The sequence below is a fragment of the Hyperolius riggenbachi genome, chromosome 3, assembly GCF_040937935.1.
Source record: "Hyperolius riggenbachi isolate aHypRig1 chromosome 3, aHypRig1.pri, whole genome shotgun sequence".
NCBI classification, from domain to species: domain Eukaryota; kingdom Metazoa; phylum Chordata; class Amphibia; order Anura; family Hyperoliidae; genus Hyperolius; species Hyperolius riggenbachi.
The window spans coordinates 184,833,170-184,850,291 of record NC_090648.1 but is presented as its reverse complement, the minus strand read 5'-3'; the positions used below and the strand labels follow the sequence as shown (position 1 = coordinate 184,850,291).

The following is a 17,122-nucleotide window of genomic DNA, read 5'->3' as shown; positions in this document are numbered from 1 at the left end:
AGAATGTGTGCACTGTTGCTTAGGCTACAAGGAGCAGTGTTCTCCCCAGGCCCTTTTAGCCGGGTCCCCACCCGGCTAATTTTGGTGAGCACCCTGCTGTCATTAGCTTGCCTCCTCCTATACGGTAAACAGAGACGTACCATTCCTGTATTCTCCAGTGTCACCCATCCAGCTATTTTTTTCATGCCACTCGGCTGGAAAAAAAATTCTGGGGAGAACACTCAGGAGCCCAATTTGGATATTTTGGAATGCCTAGCAGATCATGGCTCACAACAGAATAAAAACGTAAACATTTCCTAAAAGTTACAAATGAAAAATAAAATAAAAATGGGAATTCAAGTGTAAAGCCAGCTCTTAAGAGACACTGAAGCGAAAAAAATATACGATATAAAGATTTGTATGTGTAGTACAGCTCAGAAATAAAACAGGAGCAGAGACAGAAGTCTAATATTGTTTCCAGTGCAGGAAGAGTGAAGAAACTACAGTCATCTATGCAGAAAAGCCATTGAGCTCCACGACTTTCAAAGTCTCAGAGAGAGCTCTGAGTTCTGAAGGGTGTTATCTGAGCTGTCAGGCAAGGATGTTCTTTCTCTGCCAGAGGACAGGTTAATAGTTCACAGACTGCTCTGTAAAAAACATTTAGAATTCTGAGTGTTGTGTAAACTGCACATATTAGAGAATGATGCAATGAAAACACTATATAAAACTGAAAATAAAATATGAAAAATTTGTATTTGCTGCTAAACTTCTAGTAATTATCCATACTACACAACCAATTCATTTTATAATAGTTTTCGCTTCAGTGTCTTTAAGCTTACTTAAAAAGTACCCCCGAACACTTTGTTTTAAAAAAATAGAACAAAATAATTTTAATAGTTATTTTTTGAGAGTAGGAGGATGGTGCTTTGACATAGGTCACAGCAATATCCTCCCTCCAGCATCCCCCCTCGATTATGGGTGGGGACAAAGTGTCAACAGTTCTTCCTCCTCTCTGCCTGTCCTTAGCCCTGCCTCCTCCACTCACCACTTATAGTTACAGATGTGTTACAGCACACAGTGCGCAGGAGAGCTGCGTTGTGTGTGGGCGTGTGAAATTGAGGTCGGACCGATATAGTGTACTAATGTATAAAATGTAGGTGAGAGCCACAAAGATAATTGTACCTGGAGACCAGCTGTAATACATTCTCACAACAATACAGCATTAACAACCCATCACAGAGTAAGACTAGCTGTGAGAAATTGGCTTTATTAAAAACAGTATGTCAATTCATTTAAACTGAATGACTAGACATGGTGTTTAAAAACCAAAATGATATACAACAAAAAACATTAAACACCACACTAATAAAGTCTTAAAACTAAAAAGAAAGCCTTTACAGCTCTATTGTTTCACCGTTACAATTTTACCAAAAGACTGCACAAATGTGGGAATGTCACTAAATAAAATAAGGAATTATGCATTGCGATCTAAGCGGACATCAATTTCTCTGCCATTGATTTTTATGCCGTTCATTAATCTGCACGCCTTCTCCGCCGTCTCCGGTGCATCAAATCGCACAGTTCCACAGCCTTTAGATTTTCCATTTTCTGTTTTTATCTCAGCAAACATTACTCGGCCTATAAGAAACAGAATGTCAATGGCAATACTAAAATGTCCTCTACAGTTAGCCATACAACTCAAACACTGACAGCACTGACTTCCACTATTTAGGGTAAGGCATGAGTTAATCTGTCACCATTAAAAACACTTACATAACGTTTGCCTGATCAAGTTTTCATAAGCCTCAGGGTCCTTTTACACTTAAAGGGGAACTGAAGAGAGAGGTATATGGAGGCTGTCATGTTTATTTCCTTATAGACAATACCAGTTGCCTGGCAGCCCTGCTGATCCTCTGCCTCTAATACTATTAGCCATAGCCCCTGAACAAGCATGCAGCAGATCAGGTGTTTCAGTGGTTCAGACTTATAAGTCTGATCTGACAAGACTAGCTGCATGCTTGTTTCTGGTTTTAATCAGATACTACTGCAGAGAAATAGATCAGCAGGGCCGCCAGGTAACTGGTATTGATTAAAAGGAAATAAACATGACAGCCTCCATATACCTCTCTCTTCAGTTCCCCTTTAATCAGTTGCTCTTAGTTATAACTGAAAGAAAACTGATTTTCAAAGTAATGCCCATGTTTTCCTATGGCCTCTTTTACACTTAAAGAGAACCAGAGCTAAAGAAAATAATTCTATACACACCTGGGGCTTCCTCCAGCCCCATACACGCTGATCGATCCCACGCCGCCATCCACCGCTGCCCGCATCTACGAGAACCGGCTCCCCGCTCTTCCGTCAGTCGGAACCAGTTTGTGCATCTCTGCAGATACGCACTTCTCCAGCGTAGCCAGGCTCCGATGACGCAAGTGACGGGAGCCGGTTCTCGTAGATGCGGGCAGCGGTGGATGGCGGCGTGGGATCGATCGGCGCTTATGGGGCTGGAGGAAGCCCCAGGTATGTATAGAATCTTTACTTTAGCTCTGGTTCCCTTTAACACGTTTTAACTGAAATCTTCTTCCCAATGCACTGCTATGGGAAAAACGCATACCAACGGATTACGTTTAAACGGGGCCTCAGGCCCCTTTTACACTTAATCAGTTGGTATGCGTTAGTACGCGTTTTTTTCCATAGCAGTGCATTGGGAAGAAGATTTCAGTTAAAACGCGTTGTGTGAAAGGTGCTATAGGAAAACATGGGACTTAGTTTGAAAATCAGTTTTCTTTCAGTTTTAACTGAGAGCAACTGATTAAGTGTAAAAGGAGCCTCAGGGTTTTCAGATTCCTGTACAATACTGAAACTTAGGGCCCGTTTCAACTAGGACCAAGTCTGCATTTCCCCGCAGGTGAGTTGCACGGGGAAACGCTGCCTATGCCTGCAACGGTTTTGCCGTCAGAGTCCCACTGCGGTGCAATTCTGGATGACCTGCTGCAGTTTTTTGCAGCACACACACGAATCTAAGTGATTTGGATGCGATCATCAACTTTGGATTTTAAAAGGCAGCCAAAATGTTAAACAATACAAAAAAAAAAAAAAAAAAAAGTGCCCCTTTCTTCCTGTACATCCATTGTGTAGAACCAATGTTTGAAATGAGTAGTTTGAGCACAGTGTGGATCACAGGTATTCACTTCACTGTAAACAGCAGGTAATTTTTTTTTTTTTTTTTTTTTTTAGTATTTATATAGCACAGGCATCTTCCACAGCACTGTACAGAGTGTACTGTACTGCCACTTAACTGTCCCTAGGAGGAGCTCAATCTAATCCCTACCATAATCATGTCTATATCGTGTATGTATCATAGTCTAGGGCCAATTTAGGGGGAAACCAATTCACTTCTGTGTTTTGGGGATGTGGGAGGAAACCGAACTGCCCTCTTTCACAAACTTCCCAATTCCCCCCCCCCCCCCACCCCACAAATCCCAGACTGGCAGTGACCTACTTCAGCTAATTTAAGGAGGCAAAGCTGACCTGCAACCCTACTGCAGCCACACCTACCAAGTGTCTGACAGCTGCCCACACCCCAATGACATGGAAGCCATCAACGCATGATCAGCAAGAAACCGGAACTGTTGGGGAGGATAGACAAATCAGGAAGACTCCAGGTTGCCTGTGTTGAAGAGCTTCACAAATGTAATGTATTGGTGTTTTCTTTGCACAATATCAGGATTTCCAGCGTGAAGCTGATACTTAAAGTGGACCCAAATTAAAAATACAAGATTTCAGAAATAAAATCTATTTTCTAAATTATAATAATAAATAGCAGCCTTTTTTCAGCTGCATGATGACAAATATAAAATATTTTACATTTATTGGAGGAACCCCTCCCTTCCTTTCAAATTGCCGGCATTTTTCCGGCAAACTGGTGGAGTAGATGGTGTCCGGCAATGGAGGAATTGCTAATGGCTGCCCCCAGTATAACCCTAGCTATGAAAAGAGAAGGGTGAAAAGCATGCACTGAAATGCTCATAGGTTTAAAGGAGTGTTTATTTATCTTTGTATGGAGTCAGAGTGGTGCAACTACCGTATTTTTCGGAATATAAGACGCACTTTTTCTTCCCCAAAACTAGGGGGAAAAAGTGGGTGCGTCTTATATTCTAAAGGTACGGTATTTGGGCCCCAAAACATACTTACCGGTTCCTGCAGCCGCGATCCTGTCCTCCTCCGTCTGACTGCCGCCATCCAAGGGTCATCCGAGGGTCCCAGCTGTGGTCATCTGAGGGTCCCAGCCATCCCATCCAGAATCCCGGCTCTTCAGTGTCCCAGTCGCCAGATCGTCTTCACTGCAGACAGCAGCCATGCGGTAATCACGCGCTGCTGCCTCGCCGACACCCTCCATGGTAACGGCGTCCTCTTCCTAGTTACGGTGCCCCCTTCTGTGTGACGAGCGGCGCATGTGCGCCGGGTCACGCATGACTTCAGGCGCACGTGCGCCGGGGTCACGCATGACGTCAGGCGCACATGCGCTGCTCGTCACACAGAAGGGGGCACCGTAACTAGGAAGAGGACGCCGTTACCATGGAGGATGTCGGCGAGGCAGCAGCGCGTGATTACCGCATGGCTGCTGTCTGCAGTGAAGACGATCTGGCGACTGGGACACTGAAGAGCCGGGATTCTGGATGGGATGGCTGGGACCCTCAGATGACCACAGTTGGGACCCTCAGATGACCCTTGGAAGTCGGCAGTCAGGCGGAGGAGGACAGGATCGCGGCAGCAGGATCAGGTGAGATGCTGCAGGGGCAAAGTGTAGTGTAGTTTGTGTTGGGTGCAGGATTTAGTTAGTGTAGTGTAGTAGTGTAGTGTAGTGTAGTTTGGGTTTCTACAGGGGTTACTTAGTGAAGTGTAGTGTAGTTTGGGTTGGCTGCAGGGGTTAGTTCGTGTAGTGTAGTTGGTGGGGGCAGCAGGGGTAAGTGAAGTGTAGTGTAGCAGGATTTAGTGTAGATGAGCAGTTCAGCTTAGATAGAGACAGTTTTGGGGGGTTTAAAGGTCCATAAGACACCCCTGCAACATAGACGCACCTAGGTTTAGTTTTTTTTTTTCCTGATTTTTGCCTTCTAAATCTAGGTGCGTCTTATATTCCACAAAATACGGTACATATTTTGAATAAAAAAATGTTTGGTTTGGGTCCGCTTTAAGAGAGGAACCTAGTGAATATTAAGTTTTGTTTTTTTAATTACCATCAGGGCTGGCTCACATGGGCTCCTGGTGGCATCTCATTAAATTTACTGCAAGCGTGCAGAAAAGCATTTATCATCATTTGTGGATTTCCACCCCCGCAGGGAGAGACAGACGCAGCAGTAAGTGATCCTGGAAGCAGTATGTTGCTTCTAGGGTCTGCTAAAACAATGGGAAAATTAGGATAAAAAGAGTGGGGTTTGCGCAAACGATGGCGATTCCCATTCACTTGAATACTGGAGCTAAAAATGTTATTTTGTTGTAATAAAATAAGGAATCCTTGTCCGTTTATCCTCAAGGGAGGCAAGTCCACCAAACTTCCCCCTTTTAAACTGTTTTTACCCTACATTGGCACCTTTGTTCAAAGCTTTTGTATCTAGTCTAGTCCACCCCAGGTGGGGGGTATAACCCCCATCTTTCCTATCTACAGAGAGCGACTTATGCTGGGGATACACGGTACGTTTCTGTACCGTGTATCGACCAGCTGATCCGATCGATCAAGCTGCTCGACTTCCGCCCGCTCGATCCCCGCTGGCGAACAATGGCAGGGAATCGAGCGCTGATAAGGAAGCGCAGGCAAGGACGAGCTGCAATCGATCCGCGTGGACGCGGCTGGGGTCGATCCGGCGGCTAATCGGCCGCCAGATCAACACGTGTATTTTAGGCATTATACATGAGTGGGGTCAGGTCATCATTCTCCCCACCTGCTGTTAAAGTGGTTACCTGGCTGGTAACCCATATTTGTGAGTATATACACTATCGTTTGATCCTTATTTGTTGATTACTAATCTACTACACTATATTGGGCTCTCGGTCTTCTTTACGAGCACTTAAAGAGGAACTGTAATAAAGAAAAGTGCTTATGGGGGTACTTACCTCAGGAGGGAGAAGCTTCCCCCTTTCTCCTGTGCAGCACTAATCCAGCGCTAGCTCCCCCGAGCTGGAGACGGCAAAATTCACGCGAAATCCAGCGCAGGTGTAGTACCATGTTCCCCCTCAGGCTCTGGTGGAAACAGCAAGCCGGATTGGGTCCGCTCCACTGCACAGGTGTCTTGCGAGTGATTGGGCTGGGTGTTTCCACTGGAGCCAGAGGGGGAAGTAGCTGGTACTACGCTGGATCTCCGAGGTAATTATCACTGTATGCTGCAGGCGCTATTGTGCCTGCACGCTCAGCGGATTTTCAGGGGGTGTAAGCGTTGGATCGGGGCTACACAGGACGACGGGGGAAGCCTCAGAATCCAGAGCCCACAGGGGCACTTTTTTTCCTTGCGTGTTCACTTTAAACAACATTCGCAGCAGCCAGCGGTAAACATTGTGTGAGTGCCTGTGTGAACAGGCCCTAAATGTGCACATCCTATGAATATCTATATTGCTTCCTGAACCAAGTCATGCAGCTTGGGATGTCCATTGCTGATCCACTTGTACACCTACTAACAGCCTTGGCTGTCAGTGATCTTTTGACTAAAAGGGTACCTAAGATGAATGAAAATAAGTTTATACATACCTGGGGCTTCCTCCGGCTGATCGGTCCCTCACAGTCGTCCTCCGCTATGGGTCCCAGTAATTCATCAGTCAGCACAGGTGCAGTCTTGGCCGAGTTCTATGCCTGCACAATACTACTACGCAGAACTAACCCGGCAGAACAACCGCAATAAGGGCGCGCACGCAGCCACGCATGTGCACTACGGCCCAACTTCCAAAATTACCGGGACCCATATCAAAGGATCAAGGAGGCAGAGGATGACGGCGAGAGACTGATCAGCCTAAAGGGGGCTGGTGGAAGCCCCAGGTATGTATACATTTTTCATTTTCATTCCTCTCAGGTTTACTGTAATAATTTCAGTCACTGGAAGAGACATGCAGACAAAAACAAACAACTGCTAATCTTCATTCTTATGTATGCCAGATGCCACAACAATTTTCTCCATACTGCTCTAACTAGAGGGCTCTGCTAATAGGAGCTATACAATTATTGCTGATTGCAGCGATGAATCTGCAATCTAGGAAGTCTAAATTCAAGTACGAAACTTACCACATTGACTGAATTTTTCTTTTAGTTTTTGCCAAGTCAAGTCAAAGGGGAGCTAAAAGTACAAACACAAAAAACACAATCAGAATAAAGACCGTAGCAAATCATTTTCTGAAAAATGTGAAAAGTGCAATTCTTACATTTCTAACAAATATCTGACATCCTTTGTTCCTTTGATCTCTCAAGTTGCCTCCTAATGGAGCGGAACCAAATCCTCCAAACCCTCTATCCATGTCTATTGGCCGGTCTAGGCCTCCAATACGGTCAAAGGTGGAGCTCATTCTGTCCATACCGAGGCCCATATTCATGCTATTCACAGCACTCATTCCAGCACCTAAGATAGAAATTAAAATAAAATATGCAAGCTTTGGCCAATGGACCAGAATGTATCAAAAATGCCACTACTTACTCATTCCAGATCCTAAAGGACCAAGTGAGGAGGAACCCATGCCACCAAAACTTCCAACCATGGCGGCACTGCCTATTTACAATTGGATAAAAGTGATTAACTGCACTATTCATCTTCAAGGTCTATTTAATACTGTACAGACTTTCAAAAGCCTAATGTTTTTTAAAGCAATCAGCTTACAAACAATAGCTTAACAAGAATCTAAAAAGTTTTAGAGTTTAACCACTTCAGGATTCTGCGTACGCTTAACTACGCCCCTGAATCCTGAAGTGGTTTCCATGGAAACGGCCGCTCATGTCAGTTCACGGAGGGTGTCTCCGTGAGCACCCTGCGAGCCGCCGATCGCAGCTCGCAGGGTAAATGTAAACACACGGGGAAGATCTTCACCGGTGTTTACATGTAAACGGCGCTGCTGCGCAGCAGCGCCGTGGCAGAGATCGGCGATCCCCGGCCTCTGATTGGCCGGGGACCGCCGGCACCTGATAGGCTGAAGCCTATCCTATCCGGCGCAGGACGGCTTTCCGTCCTGCGCCGCACACAGGGGACGGGAGAGGGAGGGAAGGAGGCAGAGGGAGGACTAGTGCTGCGGAGGGGGGCTTTGAGGAGCCCCCCCCCCGCTAGGCACAGCAGCGCGGCGGCGATCAGACCCCCCCAGCAGGACATCCCCCTAGTGGGGAAAAAAGGGGGGAGGTCTGATCGCCCTGCCTGATTTCTGATCTGTGCTGCGGGCTGAAGAGCCCCCGCAGCACAGATCAGCCAAACCACCCGGTATCCGGAAGTGGTTAATGCTAGGTACGCACACACCATACAATTTTCTGGTAGAGTAGCCTGCCAGATCGACTATTTCCAACATGTCCGATCTGAATTTTTCGATTTTTTTTTTTTAATGTTTTTTCTATTGCAAAATCAATCGAAATTCAGATCGATGGAAATAATCGATCTGGCAGGTAAATCTGCCAGAAAATTGTATGGTGAGTACTCAGCATAAAACCAAACTACACAAGATTTTCAAGCTCTGTCACTTGGTAAACATGGTCACATTTGATCTAAACTGAACTATTGTAATATTGTCTAATATAACATTGATTCAACTGTTTTATCAAATTGAAAATGCCAAACTGAAACTTGCATAGGCACCACAAGTCCGGGCAAGTAAGAAAAAATCTTTATGTACACTGAGGGGTCACTAATCTACTCACACACATTTCAATGGCCATACTGATTAGATAAGAGATTACTTTTTTTTTTTTTTTTTACAAATTCATGAAGGCAGTGATCAAAAAGATATAATCACCACTTTAAAAAAAGGGACCACACAATAAAGGTGGCCATACACTGGCCCGATTCGCGGCCGTTGCGACAGCAGATTTGATCCTGGGATCGAATCTGCTGCCAATCGTTCGCGGTAAACGCACCCGCCGATCCGATTTCCTCCCGAAATCGGATTGGTCCGTCGATCTACCCTCGATCGCCCGCGGGTAGGGAGCGCGTCGCTACATTACTCCGTGACCAGGAAGTTCAAATAGAGGGCGCTCTATTTGAACTTCTTGGTCACGGAGTGACACAGGAAGCGCCGGGATGGAGCCGGAACAGAGCCGTGCAGCGCGGAGAAGATGCCCGGGAGCCAGCATCAGGTAATGTATACAAGGGGACGGGACAGGCGGCAGGAGTAGCTCAACAGATTGTGATCGGTTTCAGGCTGAAATCGATTCACAATCTGTTTGCAGTAAAGGCAGCCATACGATCCCTCTCTGATCAGATTCGATCAGATAGGGATCTGTCAGCTGGTCGATCTAATGGCAAATCGACCAGTGTATGGCTACCTTAGGAATTTGCAATTCGCTATACTGAAGTAGCAATTAACATTGCCACCACTTTATAGACTGCTGAACCGCCTTTACCATCAGCTCAATAGCATGCTGGCAAGGTTGTTACCTTTAGGAGCGTACACACACACTACTAAATACAACAACGGGTCCACCGGACCCTCCCGCTGGGTGGTCTTTAGCAGACAGTATGTGCATGTGTACGCGCCGTCTGTGGACTGATAAGGCTGATTCTGAACGATCCACTCAGCGGGAGGGTCCGACGGACCAGTCGTTGCATTTAGTAGTGTGTGTGTACGCACCTTTGGATGTAGGATTTGAACCTTTGACCAGTGTTCAAATACCAGCTCAAGTCAGTACATATAAGCAGAAGGATTCTTTTGGCAGTAGTTCTGCCCCTGCGCAGTACACTGCGGACAACGTGGACTTGATTGACAGCGGCACAGGCGGGGACGACCTCAAGGTCGGCCCATGCACCGGCAGGGACTCTGGGACGGCGGCTGGGAGCAGAGCTGCGGCGTGGGACATGTTGGCTGCAAGAGGCAGGAGGAAGCCCCGGGTAAGTAGCTCATGGGGCGGAATTCACGCTCCTGCCTTTGGGAGCATCCTGCACTCAAGGTTTGGGTTAGTCTCCCTTTAATCCCCCACAAGCTATTATACCCTTACCACCATTTAACCTGCCAGCACTCTTCCCATTCATTTGGCCATAACGTTATCACTGCTTATCACACTTTAATTTTTTTTATTTATTTTAAACACAAATGACGACTTGTGACAAGCTCCCTGTACTGCCTGAAGTAGCAGGATATAACCTGTGAAACTCGTAGCAATATTTTGCAGGTTTTTGTTTAAACCAAAATTTTACAGTTAGGCATCTTTCACAGTGGGACGTTGCATTTGATGTGACGTTAAAGTTGCACAACATGCCCCTAACGCAGCGCATGTAGGTTATGAAATTGGACGTTATTTTGCACTGCGTTGTGTCTCTTGATGCGCCGTTTTCATCGCATACTGATGGAACGAAAACGACGCATGCGTTACATTTAAAACAAAAAAAAAAAAACATTGAGCACGCGCAACACACAATGCAGCAAATTTATTGCTAAACGCACAGCATGCAGCACTTTCTAAATATTGCTACACGTTACACACAACGCAACGTGTGCACTGTGAATGTCGCACAGACTTTGTATTGCTGTGCGTTAGTCAGCGTTATAAATTTTTATAACGTGCGATTTTAACGTCCCACTGTGAAAGAGGCCTTAAAATAGACTCAAGCCCATCTGTGCTTCCATCCCCTACACCCGTGTGCCGCAAGACCGCCTCTGGTATGTATCGCCGCCAGGGCTGTGGTGTAGGAGTCGGGAGGAATTTTGGGTACCCGAAGTTTGAGTCAGTGATTTCATAAACTGAGTCGTCGGATGATTTTTGTACAAAATCCACAGCCCTGGTAAGTATTAGACTAAGGAGTCAGTCATTTTGGGTACCCGGAGTTTTCATAAACGGAGGCGTGAGTTGGAAGATTTTTGTACAGACTCCACAGCCCTGGTCGCCGCCCGCTCTGTCTCCCTCCCACGCTGCTCTGCCTCCGCTCCATGCAGTTAAAGCAGGGCTACAAGAAAATGGCCACTGATGTCCACAAATGGAGTGGAGGCAGAGCAGCGAAGTCGAGGAAGCTGGTGGGTGACCTGCGGCTGCCACCTGCACATTGTACTGGGTGCACCTGGCTTCCTATCTATACTGGGTGAACCTATGCTTGGCTACCTACTAAGGGCACCTACATACCTATACTGAGGGCACCTACACCTACTTCCTACACTGGGGGGCGCCTATACTTGGCTAACCAACTACTTATACTGATTCCGAGGGGGGAGGTTTTGTTTACGGAGGGTGGACCACACAGGTGGGCACAATGCACTGGGGACACAAACTGGGGGGAAAACATCTACAAGACGCTCCTGGAATATGGATACCAGGTTTATTTTTTTCGTTTTTTGCCTTCTAAACCTGGGTGCGTCTTCTATTCGAGCGTCTTATATGGTGAAAAATATGTTATTTAGCTCAATTACATAAATTTACAGCATGTAAAAAAAAAAAAAAAAAAAAATTATAGCTCATGCTGTGTTTCAAAGTTAGTAACTAGTACACATAATAAAGCTCAGAAAGTGAACCAATAGTGGCAACAGATTGTTTTAGACATCTGTTTTCAGGGCAGGAGTGTAAGACTGATTTTTATGAAACTGCTGGTGCTTATAAAGAGTCCCGAATATGGTCTAAAAATTTGTGTGCCCAACCTGCGCCCGATCTGCTGAGTGGAGTGTCATAACACAACAGTGTGTTTGAAGACGTGCGTGCATGTCAATGCTACTGGACCTAATGTATAACTAATGACAGGGTCACCTACTGTGCTGCTTGAGAATGTAATCTGCACCCCTTAGTGTATACTGCTGTGAAACATGGCTTTGAGTAGAACAATAAAATAAAGAGACCATGGATTGTGCTTTAACTTTTAAGCGTTCACATCAATATGTCAAGAACAGATTCTTTGCTCCAAGCAAGGCCTCCAGATTGTTAAGAACTTCACTCAGATGAAAGTAATGTGCTGCTTAGAGAGCTGGTCATACCATCTACAGCTTTAAACCAACAAATCACATCTACTGAGTGGCAAATATTAGACTTAAGTTTTATTTACTGGCAACTTACTCATTCCTCCAAAAGAATCTCCAAAGCCACGACTTAATCCAAGCTCACTGCGACCAAATTCTCTTTCCATGCTACTTCCCATTCCTCCTCTATACATGTCTAAAGCAAAGGACAGGAGGCATTAGAGAACAGCACATTTGTTATAGTAGACCCATGCAATATGTCTCTTCCCAGCTTACCTCCCATGCTGCTTGCCATGCTTCCCATGCTCGCCATGCTGCTCGACATGCCTCCACTCATGCCAGAGCCTAAACTGCCTCTGAAGTCATCCACACCACCCATTCCTACACAAAAAGGAACATTGAGCAATATGAAAAAAAAAGAGCCAAGTATGAGGTTTATCCACACAGTGACAGGTAAATTGAGTGAGTGGAGTGAGTGAGTCATCAGCTAGAAACAAAATAATTTGTTTGCACACAAACATTAAAATGAAATTGCAAAATATACGGCTGAAAGGTAGCTCACTACAGCAGGTGTAAACAGTAAGACAGCAGTCATCATACCTGTCATTCGGCTCACTCCACTAAAGCCAGACATGCTACTTAGTCCATCCATGCCACCAAATCCACTTCCTGAAACAATACCAAGAAAAGAAAAAAAAAATTATATGATTGGCAAAATGTAGTTGCAGCCTTGATTCAGACAGAAGATTCCAGAACATAACAGCAACCTCACCTCCCATCCTGCTCATTCCACCAAAGCCAGGGCCATCCATGCCTTCAAATGAAAAGAAAACAAATTATCCAGCATTCGACTTAATGCAGTCTTCCTGAACTACAAATCAAAGTTGCAGGTCTTTTATTTGGCCCTCTCCACTATCAAACAACTCCTCCTCTGCTCTCAGCTCTTAGGCTTCCAGCACTCATCCATCAACCTTTTGCCACTGTTAATTTCAAGAGCCTACCTAACCCCCCCCCCCCCCCAATAGACAATTTGTCTGCCCAAGACCTTACCAACCAACCAAGTCAAAAAGAAAATGATCATCCGATAGGAAATCCGTCTTCATACTACCTCCTTGACCCCTCTCTACCCTCCCACCACTCCCATCTATCCTTTCCTCTCTTCCCGTTGCTCCACCACAGTAGATGAGGTTGCCAATTTCATCTTAGCCGGCCACTACCTCCCTGCCCAACCCCTGCCCCATCAGAAGCACACACCCCCCAGCACTAAACACACTGTTCAACCTCTCCACTGGAGTTTTCTACTGACTTCAAGCAACTATCATTCACCTATTACTATTATAAATTGTCACTTAACCATCTTAGCGGTATGGACGAGCTCAGCTGCTGGGCCGATTTTGCTCAAATAAAGAGCAGCACACGCAGCCGGCACTTTGCCAGCCGCGTGTGCTGCCCGATCGCCGCCGCGAGCAGCGGCGAAAGAGGGTCCCCCCAGCCGCCTGAGCCCTGCGCAGCCGGAACAAATAGTTCCGGCCAGCGCTAAGGGCTGGATCGGAGGCGGCTGACGTCAGGACGTCGGCTGACGTCCATGACGTCACTCCGCTCGTCGCCATGGCGACAGGAGAAGCCAAACACGGAAGGCTGCTCATTGCGGCCTTCCGTGTTACTTCTGGCCGCCAGAGGCGATCGGAAGAACGCCTCCGGAGCGCCATCTAGTGGGCTTTCATGCAGCCAACTTTCAGTTGGCTGCATGAAATAGTTTTTTTTTTTATTTAAAAAAAACCCTCCCGCAGCCGCCCTGGCGATCTTAATAGAACGCCAGGATGGTTAATACCCGGTTCACACTGCTAGAGCTTTTTAAGCACTGGTGATTTGAAAAGCTCTTGCAGTGCTATGGGTGATTTTTATAAAAAAATCACATCGCTCAAAAGAACACATAGCATTACATTAGCTTTTAAAATCACAAGTGCTTGGGAAAAGCTCTTGCAGTGTGAACCAGACCTTAATCAGTCCCTGTCACCCCATATTTCTTTCTTATGCATGACTGTGCAATTTTTGACTTAAGTACCTTATTCATGCCCATTCAGTATAGATTCTGCCCCGCCTACTCCCACAGAGATAGCATTCACTGAGGTCACCAATGACCTTATCTTAGCCAAATCAAACAACTATTCCATCCTTCTGCTGGACCTCTCCACTGCCTTCAACACAGTCAACCATTCCCTCCTGCTCCCAACCCTGGTATCCACAACTAAGCCCTGACCTGGTTCTCTTCCTACCTCTCTAGCTGCTCCTTTCAGACCTCCTTTAACAGATCCTCCTCATTCTCCACCCAGCTCACTATTGATGTCCCCCAGGGCTTGGTCTTCAACTCCCTACACTTCCTCCCTGGGCAAATTCAACTGGTTTCAACTACCTCTATGCGCCCATACCAAAATCTACCTCCAGAATACTGATAGCAATCTCTCCTTCCCCTGCATTTTGGATAAAATCTCCACTAGTCTAATCTCTACCTGGATGTCCAGTTTTTGAAACCTGAAAAAAAAAAAAATTGAACATGATCTTTCCACCCAGTATAAGTCTCCTCAACATCTATGAACACCATGTCATCGGCTCTGGCCCTCAAACTCGCAGCCTCCTGGTCCATGCTCTGGGTCTGCTCCAGTCTAGACCACTGTAATGCTATACTTTAACTTCAAGACCATACTCCCCAGTCCCTGCAATCTTATGAAGGCAGCTGCCAGGCTGACTCTACCCACAACTCTTCAGCTGCCACTCTTCACTGGCTCCCTCCCCTTCAGGATTAAATGAAACTGCTCTGCCTGGCATACAAAATCCATGCACCATACCCCCACCCTTCATACATCTCTGATCTCATCCACCTACTACCCGTACCTGCTCTCTCCACCCCTCGCATCAGCAGCTCATCACTCACAAGGCTCCAGAACTCCTCCAGAGCAGCCTCTACTCTATGGACCTCCCATTGTTGAACGCTATAATGCCTATGTGTAACATTGTTTATTGTAATATCTCCCCTATCTATTGTACAGCCCTGCGTAATATGTTTGCACTTTATAAATTAAGTTTAATTAGAAAAACAATTAGTAGACAAACACGTGCTTCTACTTGCCTGATGGACCTATGTTGCCCATACCACCACCACCCATTCCAATTTGAGTTGCATTAATTGGCTGTCCTCCCGGTCCAAGACCCATTCCAATTCCTCCTAGTCCACCTGGTTTTAAAAAAAGAAAATAGGTTAAAAATAAAATATATTGTGCATAATACTTGCCAGCTTGCCTAATGATTCTGTACTGCACAGCACTCAAATTCTCCTTGTGTCATAAGAAATGAGAATGGATAGACTTGTGCCTATTAATGCTTCCGTCCAGATCTACTCGAACATTAGACGAGCAAAGTTTAGTCCCATCCACTACAAAAGCAGGTTACTCTTTAAACTTTACTAGAACAAGTAATATGAATTAATTTAATTTTCTCCAGTAATGTGCCAGTAGATATGCCAAGAGTAAAACAGTCTACAGTATATTAACTGGTTATTTCTCTAAAATAGTTCAGGTGACGGCTTTGGGCTACATAGTAAATTAAGGATTGAAAAGTGATCATGAACAATCCACTTATCCCCCCACAATTACACTGTTTTGCACCAACTATTTTAAACACCAACATAGTAAACGGCATTAGGGCATTTTCAGATGCAATCAGCATGCGCGATGACACTTCTCGGCGTGAAAAAGGGGGTGGGGGGCACGACAGGAATTCCACTAGATATGGGAAATTGCATCGCAAATCTCATAGTACTGGTTTTCGTATGTGATTTGTATGTACTCCTACTGACATGACAAAAAGTTTTATATTTTACATTAAAACAGGCTCTGTATAAAAAAAAAAAAAAAAAAAAAAAAAAAGGGTTGAATGCAAAATTTGTGTAATCCTCTATGAACAAAGGACCATGTGCATCTCAGTGATCATCCCTATTCTTATTAGTACATTGCACTGCCTAGTTCTTCAGCTCCAGCACAACACAAGCAAATTACACAGTGAACAAGATAGTGACCTAAATAGAGCATTTATCCTATATAATAAAACCCCTTTGTCCCTGCGTCATCCTCCTGTCCCTGTGTGTTCTAGCTACTGTGCATGTGCAGCCGTTGGGAATGGAGGAAGGGGTGGGGCAGACATGCACATTGGTGTGTTCAAAAACATGTGGTGGTCATAGGAAGGGGGGGGGGGGGGCATGGTTGTGAAGGACAAGAGCCCGTTATATTAACAAGCTTGGTCCTACTAGTAAAGTCCCTCCACACAAAGTAAATTTTTTTATTGGCCAAAACCTTTGTTATACCCACTTATTTTAAAAGTGCATATTGTGGCAGCACTGCTTCAGTTGGGCGCCGATATAAGTAAAATATTGGCTTACATGGCACCTTACTCTGATTAAGATGCCTAATCTTAACCGCTCCGAGGTACCTAACCCTAAAGCGGACCTGAACTCAGAACTTCCTCTCTGCTCTAAAAGATACGCAACAGCATAACCTTTAAAGAAAAACATTTTTTGTTACTGCCGATACAAATTCTAAAATAAATCGGCAGTGTTTCTACTTCATGTTTTCATGGAAGCAGACATACTAACATCCTGTGCTTTCAAATTAGTTTACCTGCTGTGACAGTCAGCTGACAGGGAAGAAACCAAATTACAATTTGAGATAAGACACAGATGAGGGGGAATTAGACAGGCTAAACTCTCTAAATTACACACACGGTGCATTTTCTCTCTTTTCCTTCTGTCCTGTGCAAGAGTTCAGGCCCACTTTAAAATCCCTAACTAATTCAAACCTTAGGGTCCCAACCCTAATTACTTTCAAGTGCGTAAATTACCGATAGTAGTAGCTGATAGTTTAGGATCATCTACCACAATTAAATTCTATGTAGTAGCCTACCAGCTACTACTCGCATCGGATAATTGCTGATAATATTGGCGTCTATGAGATGGCCTGTCGGTAGTGGAGCCCAAAACACCTGATCCACA

General features: G+C 45.3%; 1 protein-coding gene across 1 annotated transcript in view; it reads right to left on the bottom strand.

The window, feature by feature from the left end:
* Positions 1 to 1,226: 1,226 nt before the first annotated feature.
* The window catches only part of MYEF2 (myelin expression factor 2), a 47,598-nt gene continuing 31,702 nt past the window's right edge, over positions 1,227 to 17,122 (bottom strand). The window contains exons 10-18 of the mRNA XM_068275429.1: positions 15,209 to 15,313; positions 12,854 to 12,895; positions 12,682 to 12,750; positions 12,358 to 12,462; positions 12,179 to 12,277; positions 7,650 to 7,721; positions 7,381 to 7,574; positions 7,244 to 7,295; positions 1,227 to 1,617 (exon numbers count right to left, since the gene is read on the bottom strand). Of these exons, the coding sequence (XP_068131530.1) occupies positions 1,454 to 1,617; positions 7,244 to 7,295; positions 7,381 to 7,574; positions 7,650 to 7,721; positions 12,179 to 12,277; positions 12,358 to 12,462; positions 12,682 to 12,750; positions 12,854 to 12,895; positions 15,209 to 15,313 (902 nt within the window). The 3' untranslated portion in view covers positions 1,227 to 1,453. The remainder of the gene's footprint in view (positions 1,618 to 7,243; positions 7,296 to 7,380; positions 7,575 to 7,649; positions 7,722 to 12,178; positions 12,278 to 12,357; positions 12,463 to 12,681; positions 12,751 to 12,853; positions 12,896 to 15,208; positions 15,314 to 17,122) is intronic.